A 10,562-nucleotide genomic window follows, 5' to 3' on the forward strand; every position below is an offset into this window, starting at 1 on the left:
AGTAGTATAACCATTCAGCTCCAGAATCCAAAGACCCCTAGAGGTGTAGAGAGCTGAGGAAGGATGGCTGAGAGTCTGGAAAGAACCAGAGGGGATCCAGACTGTTCATATTTCATTCTGAAGGATGGTCACTTATTTTGAATGAGATCCACTTAAGTTCCTGGCGTACTTATGTAAGGTGCTGAAGCTTAGGAGTCAAGAGTCAAGTTTAAATGTTGGCTTACTTCCTGGATAGGTTCCTCAGCCTCTCTATGCTACTTTTCTTGTCCCAAACTCTGCAACACAAGAGTCATGTATATCCATTACTCTGAGTGACTCCAGCTCTCCTCATAGTGCTGCTTACAGAGTGGGCTTCCAGTATATGACTGTAACCCAGGTTACATTCTTGTACCTCATGTCAGGAACTGGGACTAAGCAGGATTACAAAATGTCACTAATCAACTATTATCCTTAAAAATGTAAATATCTTAAGTGGTTAGTTTTCTTATTCCTCTCTTGAGGGCTGAAGGGAACAGTGCCACATTAACTATGTAATATTCCATGTTATGAAAGCCTACATTTTCATAAAACCTAGTTACTGGCTTCCAAGAGCAGAAGGATTATGAATTCAAGGCCAGCATGGGCTGCATAGCAAGACCTCTCTCAAAAATTTCAGGGCTGAGCCTGGCACTGGTAATAAGTTACCTGGGGGCTGAAATTAGAAGATCTGAGTTTGAGGCCAGCCTGGGCAGCAAAGTTTGCAAAAATCCTTCTCAGTCCATAGTAGGGCATAGTGGCATATGCCTGTCAAACCAAGCTACATAGGAGGTTGAAATTGGGAAAATGTGCTAGATCAGCCTGGGCAGAAAAGTCAGAGAGACTCTGTCTCCAAGGAGGGATGATCCTAGGAGTCTCATGGAGGACTGTCTGGTCTGGCTTTGAACTGTAATCCTCAAATTTCTGCTTCCTGAGTTGCTAGGATTATAGGTGTGAGCCACTAGCACTTGGCTTCATACCTCCACTTTTGACTTTTTGGTGGTTAATTGGAGATAATCTCACAGATTTTCCTGCCCGGGCTGACTTTGAATGATGACCCATAGATCTCAGCATCCTGAATAGCTACGATTATGGTCGTGAGCTACTAGCACCTGGTGGTAAATAAGTAGTATGCATAAGGCTCTGAGTTCAGTCCTCAGGACTAGGAAAAAACAAACCAAAACGAAAAAAAACCAACCTTAAATTGTGGGAACTCAGGTTCTTTCTCGGAGTTGAATTCATACTCACTTTTTTTGCAACAGTCTTATCTTGGAGCAAAGTACCCACTGACCTTGTTTACTTGTTTCCCTCTCTCTAGATATAATTTCACAATGCTGGCACTGTCCTCTTCATTCCTAGTGTTATCCTATCTCCTGACCCACTGGTGTGGCAGTGTGGGCTTCATTTTGGCCAACTGCTTTAATATGGGCATTCGGATCACACAGAGTCTTCGTTTCATCCATCGCTACTATCAAAAGAGTCCCCACAGGCCCTTGGCTGGCCTGCGTGTGTCACCCGCACTTCTTGGGGTATTTTCCCTCAGTGCTGTGATTACCAGCATTTCAGAGGTAAGATTAACTGCAGCTCAAATTCTTGTGTGGGCTACCCACTGTTCTTCCCTCTAGTTTTCCCTTTCCCACAACACCTGAACAATTGGATGAGTATTTGCCTCCTCCTACCCTTCCTCAGGCTTCTGAGGTAGCATCTCATGATAGACATGGCAAAAGATTGTCACTGGTGGGAAGAGAGCAGACACATCTTATTTAGCTTGGAAGCTTCCCTGGCTTGTCCCAAAGAAAGGGGGTATAGACAAGAGGAATTGGCAGTGACTGTGATTTCTTTCCCCAGGTGTTCCTCTGTTGTGAGCAAGGCTGGCCCGCCAGGCTGACACACATTGTTGTGGGGGCCTTCTGTTTAGGAGTGACTCTTGGGACAGCATTCCTCACAGAGACCAAGCTGATCCACTTTCTCAGGACTCAGTTGGGTGTGTCCAGAGTCACTGACAAAATGACATGACTTCAGAGATGCCTTGACACCTGTGGTACTTGGACCCACTCTGGGGAGGGTCTTAAGTGGAACACATTGCTGTGCAAAAGCCCTGCTTTGGGGTCTACAGAATGAAAGCCACCCAAGAAGTGAGAAGCCCGCATGAAACACTGCCCTTTGACACCTTCCGCCCAAAGGAGGATAGTGCTTTCTAAGATGAAGACCAAAAAGCCCTTTTAAATCAGTTTTTTTCATCATTTTATTCTAATCAGCATTTTTCATTTTTATTTATGTATTAATTCCTATGGATGTGATTGATCTTTGCAGGTACATGCTTTTTATAACCTATATCTTAGATATTAATAGTTAATGGTGATTTGGCCAAAAAGAGAGATGAGTTATTTACCCTTCACAAGAATGCTTCATTTCTTCTGTTTAAGAAGTTAGGAGATGGGCTGGGAAGGTGGCTCAGTGGTAGAGTGCTTGCCTTGCATGCATGAGGTCCTGGGTTTGATTCCTCAGCACCACATAAGCAAAAAGAAAAAAGCCGGAAGTGGCGCTGTGGCTCAAGTGATAGAACACTAGCCTTGAGCTGAAGAGCTGAGGGACAGCGCCCAGGCCCAGAGTTCAGGCCCCACTACCGGACCCGAAAAAAAAAAAAGAAGTTAGAAGATCTGATGTCACAGTCCAAGCAAGAACAAAATATAGCCTTTGAGTTGTGGCTTTCCTTGGGTCAGTACTATGGTCTGAGAGAAAGAAGAAAAAAAGAGAGAGAAAGAAAAAAAATGTTTCTCTGCAAGAAATCCAAGAAATGATATTTTTTCCTAAGGCCAGTTCATGCCTTCCTCAGCATGGGGCCTCTGACTGGTTGATTTGAGAGTGAATAAGAGCTAGCTGATGGGGTTTTGATAGTAACTAATCCAGTGTGAGCTACTTTGTCTCCCAGAGAGGAAGGCTGCTTCATAGCTTTCTGCAATTTCACACATGGAAATTATACAAATGATGACTGAAATTACATGTATATCCTTTTTTATCCTCAGAGTAAAATAGAATAAATTGCATACTGCAAGTATCAGTGAGTCAAACATTTTAACTGGTCCATCTATTTTAGCAGGAGGCAGTAGAACTGAATTCCAGCCTTGGAGCAAAAGTGGCAGGCCTGGGCATTGGCTTACCCTGAGCCAGGCTCCCTACACCTGCACCTGCAGGCAATATCAAACATTATTTTGGATTGTAAAGTTTTTCTATTTTCAGTGATGTGGAGTTCCCTTTTGGATATGTCTACCCTTTGGAGCTACATGCACAACCTATATCAATAGTTAAGAAACTTCTGACCCACTGCCCCCACATCTTCCATATTTATCCCCAGAGAAACAGCCAATTGAGGCAACTAGTATCATGTATAAAATGAATACACTTAAGCCAAACACTGGTGACTAACACCCATAATCCTATCTTCTCAGGAGGTTGAGACCTAAAGGATCTTGGTTCAAAGTCAGCCTAGACAGAAAAGCCCACAAGAGTCTATTGCCAACCAGCAAAATATCAGGTTGGAGGTGTGGCTTAAGTGGTAGAGCACCAGCTATGGGCAAAAAAAGTACGAGGCCCTGAGTTCAGGTCCTGGAACCAGCACAAACACATAAAACAAAAACCCATGCATTTAAATCCATATGCACCTGGCACTGGTGACTCATGCCTGTAATTCTAATTACTCAGGAGGCAGAGATCTGAAGATCACATTTCGAAGCCAGCCTGGGCAGGAAATCCCTGAGACTTCTCTATTAACCACCAAGAAAACCAGAAGTGGAGCTGTGGCTCAAGTGGCAGAGTGCTAGTCTTGAAATAGTCCAGGAATAGGGCCTAGGCCCTGAGTTCAAGCCCCAGGACTGGCACAAAAATAAAAAATTTACAAACCCCACATGCCTGGAGCTAGTACCAAGAGCTATACCAAGACTGAAGTCAGACACCTTGATATGCTGTTGTTGTTTTATCATACTAGGTAGAGGTTGAACATAGGACTTTGTACATTTCACAAAGTACATGTTTACAAGCACTGGAGGATCAAAGTTCAGAACCATCATGGGCAGAAAAATCTGTGACTCCATCTCTAGTTAACAGGCAAAATGCCAGACTGGAGTTATGGGTCAAGTGATAAAGCAACAGCCATGGTCAAGAAAGCTGAGCAAAAATACAAGGCCTGAGGTCAATCCTTGCCACATTATTAGCACAAAAGAGAGGAAAGGAGGGCAGGGGAGAGGAAAGGAAAGCAAAGGGGAAGAGAAGGGAGAAAAAGTGATGGGGGAGAGGGGAGAAGGGAGAGGAGTGAAAAGAGGAGAGGAGAGATGAGAAGAGAGAAAAAGAGAAGAAAGAAGAGAGGTGAAAACCCACTCCACACCTTCAGAATCTGGGGCCAGAGCTCAGTTTTTTGGCAAGCCACATGTGTGATGCCACCAAGCTCATCCCAGCCCATCATCCTCCTCAGTGGCAGACCCAGCACCATTCATGCCTAAACCTATGGTCTATGTTCTTTGTTCCAGGAATAAAAAGCCTTGTGATTGACAAGGTCTTTGGTACCAAGACTGAGAGCGAGGCTCTGCAGTAGACACAGCTTGTTCTCTCATATCTCTCTGTGCTGTCCACTGGGTGCTATTGTTAGGGCCTGCTCCCAGCTCGCTGGGACTGCCCATGACTCCTTCCTATATCCTGCTTCCAGAAAAAATGTTGTGGCCATGTGTTTTCCTCTTGTTAACACAATCCTACTTCTGGGCTATCAGCACTTGGTCCCAGGCCCTTCACAGTTTACTGCTGTCCCCCCCCGCCCCCCCCACACGCACCTGTTCTGGCCTCCCTGAAGTCAAGTGGACCTGACCATAGTCTCTAATACTTTACTTTGCTACTCTCCTTTGCTCCCAAACACACCTGTTGCCTTAGGGCTATTGCACACATGACTAGATTTTGAGGGGATTCCCACTTTGGGCTTTAGTACACTTGGTAGCACTGAGGCTACTTCCCTGTGGAAACAGGTTTCTAAGGTGTATCCTTTTACCAAAAGGAGAAGGCTTTGGTTGTTTGAATAACAGTATTGCTGGCTTTTTGTGCTCTGGCTACATATAACTATTAACCACTTAGACTTGGCCTTAGGCCTGCAGGATGCTTCTATGCTACTTAATATTCATTCCATAGTGATTCCTGGCTCTGAAGGTGCTGTCTGCGCTGCTTCCTAGCCTACTGAAAATGTGGCTTGCCCTTCCTTCCTTCCTTCCTTCCTTCCTTCCTCCCTTCCCTTCCTTTCCTTTCCTCCCTCCATCTATTTGTCTATACTTCTCTCCCTCCCCCCCTCTGTCTGGGGGGTGGGCATCCTGAGGCTTGAACTTAGGTCTGGGTACTGTCCCCAAGGTAGGTTTGTATTTTGCTCAAAGCTAGCGCTCTGGCACTTGAGCCATAGCTCCACTTTTAGCTTTTTGCTAGTTAAGAGATAAGAGTCTTATAGACTTTTCCTGCTCAGACTAGCTTTGAACTGCAGCAGCTAGGATTATAGTTGTGAGCCACTGGCACTCAGCCGTTCTTTATCTTTTCTTTTCCTATCTTTCCTTCTTTCTTTCTTTCCCTCTTTCTTTCTTCCTTCCTTTCTTTTAATCAATTTTTTTTGCCAGTCCTGGGGCTTGAACTCCTGGGGTTGAACATTTTCCCTAACTTCTTTTTTTTGGGGGGGGGGTCTGGTCGTGGGGCCTGAACTCTGGGCCTGGGTGCTGTCCCTCAGCTCTTCAGCTCAAGGCTAGTGCTCTACCACTTGAGCCACAGCGCCACTTCCGGCTTTTTTCTTATGTGGTGCTGAGGAATCGAACCCAGGGCCTCGAGCATGCAAGGCAAGTGCTCTACCACTAAGCCACCTTCCCAGCCCCTTTCCCTAGCTTCTTTTGCTCAAGACTAGCACTCTACCACTTGAACCACAGTGCCACTTTCAGCTTTTTCTGTTTATGTGGTACTGAGGAATTGAACCCAAGACTCATGCATGCTAGGCAAGCACTCTACCACATTCCCAACCCTTTTCTTTATCTTTAATGAAGTATTCCTGTTGCAGGTTTCATGTCAGTCCTCTGGTTTGGAAAGGAATAATTTTTTGTTTTTGTTTTTGGTTGGTCATGGGGCTTGATCTGGGCCTGGGTGCTATCCCTGAGCTCATCAGCTCAAGGCAAGTGCTCTACCACTTGAACCACAGCACCACTTCCAGTTTTCTGGTGGTTAATTGAACTTTCTTGCCTAGAATGTATGAATCCCCAGATTTGATCTCCAGCTCTGATTCATTTATACAAAGACAAACAATAACCTATCAGGCATTTTTCCCTTGATGTTGAGGAAGAGACAGGAGCTGGAAGCATCCAGAACCTGAAAACAAGCCCAGGTGAGAAAATAGTGCTCTGTGTGCTCCGTATAACCTCTGGGCTATATGGGATTCTATTTCAGCAAGAAAATCAAGGACAGCTTGATCCATGACCAAGTCTTCAAAGAGCTAAGTGGGAAATGGACTGTGCCTGGAGTGGGAACTAGAGAAAGAGTAAGAGCAAGAGAAACCTTTCACATCCTTACAGACCCCTGCTCTTTGAGGAAGCCAGGTAGTGGTAGAGGCACTGGTGTCTAGGTAAAGAGATTAAGCCATGAAGAGAGTGTCCAGGAGTTCAGTCTTGAGAACCTTTGTACCAGTCACAGCAGTCCCAAAGTAGCTTAGAATGCCAAGTCCATGAGGTTCTCAGTTGCCCTAGGAGAGAATTCTAGAAGCCTAGAGGGCTATAAGTACCTGTCAGGAAGAAGCAGATTTGAAAAGAAGATGGAGCTGATGCACAGGTATCAGGGATCCTGTAGAAACTTCTCCAAGAGAATGTTGAGGAGCATGTGAAGAGCAATGGAACTCAAACACTATTCTAACGTACAGCTTTCCTTTGGTCAATAGTCCATGACTATGCAGGAATGGACTGAGACTCATGTATTTAATTTGGAAAAAAGATTTCTGAGCCACCACACATGCCCATGACAAATTGATTGTTTTACTGTTATCTACCATACCCCAGTAATTAGCCCTTAATGTTTTAAACATTTCATGTGCTAACTACTTTCAAAGATAGCAATAAGAGTACTTCATTTGAAGAATTAGGAGAGAGAAGACTCATTGCATTGTCAGTCAGTCCCTAAGGCTCAATAGGGCCTTATCAGTGCCCTATTGAGTCATCATTCATTTTTAATCAGAACTGCCTGGGTCTATCAGTGCAAAGTAGGGGAAACAGATTCTTAATATAGTTGAGCTTCCTTTAGGGACCTAATGAAGAAGTCTTATAGATACTTCTGTATTGTCCTAAAGATGAATGAGGAGGAGTTATTAGTTATCCCTGCTTCAAATGTAGTTGTTCTTTTTTTTTTTCTTTTCTTTTGTTGATTGTTGGGCTTGAATTTAGGGCCTGGGCTCTGTCCCTGAGCTCTTTTGCTTAAGGCTAGTGCTCTACCACTCTGAGCCACAGCTCCACTTCTAGTTTTTGAGTGGTTAATTGGAGATAAGAGTCACACAGGGACTTTTCTGCCGTGGCTGGCTTTGAACCTCGATCCTCAAATCTTAGCCTCCTGAGTAGCTAGGGTTACAGGTGTGAGCTGCTGGTGCCTGGCTTGTAGTTGTTCTTTGTCTGCTACTTCTCCACCTTTCTTGGGAAGTGTTTGGTGAGATGTAGGAAGTTGATCCTTTCCTTTGAGTAATAGTCATCAGCAGCAGCAGACTAGTGTGCCTAGAATTATCCCTATTTCTGCTGGTTCCTGCATACTTACTTTTGGAGACCATATCTCTCAGCTTGTGAAAACTGTCTGTACCCTGGCACACACTGAACTATTGTTGGCTATTTGATGTAGTTCTTACTCTCTTCACATATTTAAAACTCATTTTTGAAGCATAGTTTGAATTTTGGAACTGATAAATTTTGTGGTAGTTGCTGTTCCATTGCTGTTTTGTTCTGTTGCTAGGACAAAATACCTGAGATAACCTGAGTTATCTGAGGGAAGTATTTCTTTTGGCCATGGATGCTCAGTTCTGTTGCTTTAGGCTTGTTACAAGGCAGAATACCATGGTGAGGAATATGTGGTAGAATGGAGCTGGTCACTATGGTGCCCAGAAAACAGAGAAAAAGGAAAGTACCAGAACCCCAAATTTGCCCTTCAAGGGTGCCCCTCCAGTGACCTAACTTTCTTCCAATATGAACCTCCTATAGTTTCCACTGTCACCCAATAATGACGTCGGTTGGCATCTAAGCCTTTAACACAAGACTTTTGAGGATGCTCCAAATCCAAATTACAAACCCTACTGAGATTCCTAAGGAGTTAAAAGACTCTAGATCTTGTACCTGTAACGGTGAGTAAACAAGAACCCTGGTGCTTAGGAGGGCCAAGGGGACAAAAGATACCAAGAGGAGCCAAGTGGATTTTTTATTTTATTTTTAATTTTTTAATTTTGTATTTTATTTCATGTATTTGTTGATTTCTTTGCCAGTCTTGGGGCTTGAACTCAGAGCTTGGGCACTGTCTCTGAGCTTCTTTTGGTCAAGGCTAGCCCTCTACCACTTGAGTCACAGTGCCACTTCTGCCTTTTTCTGTTTATGTGGTACTGAGGAATTGAACCCAGGGCTTCATGCATGCCAGGCAAGCACACTACCACTAAGCCACATTCCCAGCCCTTTAATTATTATTATTATTATTATAAAGGTAATGTAAAGAGGAGTTACAGTTACATCTCTCTCTCTCTCTCTCTCTCTCTCTCTCTCTCTCTCTCTCTCACACACACACACACACACACACACACACGTCGTAGGGCTTCAACTCAGAGTCTGGCCACTGTCCCTGAGCCTCTTTGTGCTTAAGGCTAGCGTTCTACTACTTGAGCCACAGCGCCAGTCCCATCTTTTTCTGAATAGTTTATTTGAGACAAGAGTTTCATGAACTTTTCTGCCCAGGTTGGCTTCAAACTACAATCTTTAGATCTCAACCTCCTGAGTAGCTAAGATTATAGGCATAATCCTGCTGGCTGAGTACATTTCTTTTTTGGACAATGTCACTCTCTCCCAGGGCCAGGTGGATCTTGAGAGGTTGCCTCGTTGTGAGTCTGGCAGAGTCTAGACTCTGGGGCCCTTCCTGGCCCTCTTCCTACCTGCACACTTAGGTATTTCTTACCTCCTCTGCAGCCCAGACAGTTGGCAAGTTGTCAGCTGTGGTCAGGCTAGTGGACAATGAGAGGAGGAGGACTTAGAGCTAAGTACTGCCCTCCCAATTTGTACCCTGGGTCCCTCCGTTGTTGAAGATGTGTCCAGCCTCCTCCTCATCCCCATAATCAACCCTCTTTGCTTCTAAATGTAAAGCTCCTAAAGAAGAAATGTAATTCTTGCTAGTTATTGTAGATTATAGGTCATAAATGACTCAGGTCATACCTGAGTCATCTTGGTGTAAGCTAAGTTCCCTGGCCTAAACACCTGTTACTGAGTAAAAGAGGAACAGAGTGACATGGTATATGGATGCCATCATGCATCTGTAACAGAATGGCTGCCTTGTGAAGGGATCCTATAGACTACCATTTACTTGTCACATTTTGCAACCTCTACTAAAGGTACCTCCAAAGTTATGACCCTGTTGACTATTGTCACAATGTTTCTCTGGCCTGACAGTGCCTTTGACAGAGGCCATCTGGGTTCACTGTGCTCAAGAGAAAAGAGACCTGAAAATTTAACTATTTCTGGACATTTCCTCCTGCCAGTCTCTTAACATTGAATCTCATCTACACCACTTCATCACTAGTCTGGATTTCTAAACAGGCTCAGATGCTGTCAGCGCAGTCAGTGAGCAGTGACTAATTAAAACACGACTGCATTAGTCATGTTGGAGGTGACAGCCGAGAGCATGTTTCTGGTCATGTCTGGGAGATCCTGACACTTTCCAATTATGTGGAACTAATGGCATGAGGCTTCCATGCAGGAGAAGGGAAAGTTGGAAGGAAAGCATGGCTCACTGTGGACAGCATTAGTTTGTTCCAGGCTCACCTATGCTTCATCCCTTGATGCTTTTTATTGACAATCATGAACCATGAGTGGGGTTGTTTGCCTGTAGTCCTGGAGGCAGAGGCAAGATTATGAGTTCAGGGCCAGCTTGGGTTTACATAGTAAGACCCTGTCTTGGGGAAAAACGGCAAGCACATCATGAGCAGTGACACTGAGGTGAACAGCATTAGGGTTATAGGGAACTCCTTTGAAAGCCTTTCTATTCCGAGAATTGTGAGCCAACTCCCAGAAGGGAAGCTGATGATGTAGGAGCCTCAGGTGAAAACTACAGACACCCCAGCCTCAACAAGTGCTGGTTTGGCCTGACCCAGGTTATTTATGGAGAACCACAAAAGACCGGAACAAATACAACATTGTAGCAAGAAAAAAAAAGTTTTCCTCCACATCATCCCAACCAAACTAAAGTTGCTAACATAGTTTTCCTTGTTTTTCTAGGGCTTTAACATAATTTTATGAACAGATTAACATAGTACTTGTGTTTTT

At 44.3% G+C, this 10,562-nt stretch overlaps 1 protein-coding gene across 1 annotated transcript in view; it reads left to right on the plus strand.

The window, feature by feature from the left end:
• The window catches only part of Rft1 (RFT1 homolog (S. cerevisiae)), a 44,265-nt gene extending 42,007 nt beyond the window's left edge, over window positions 1-2,258 (plus strand). The window contains exons 12-13 of the mRNA XM_013030713.1: window positions 1,334-1,583; window positions 1,864-2,258. Of these exons, the coding sequence (XP_012886167.1) occupies window positions 1,334-1,583; window positions 1,864-2,031 (418 nt within the window). The 3' untranslated portion in view covers window positions 2,032-2,258. The remainder of the gene's footprint in view (window positions 1-1,333; window positions 1,584-1,863) is intronic.
• Window positions 2,259-10,562: the final 8,304 nt, after the last annotated feature.

Source organism: Dipodomys ordii, unplaced genomic scaffold (genome assembly GCF_000151885.1).
Source record: "Dipodomys ordii isolate 6190 unplaced genomic scaffold, Dord_2.0 Scaffold132, whole genome shotgun sequence".
NCBI classification, from domain to species: Eukaryota; Metazoa; Chordata; class Mammalia; order Rodentia; family Heteromyidae; genus Dipodomys; species Dipodomys ordii.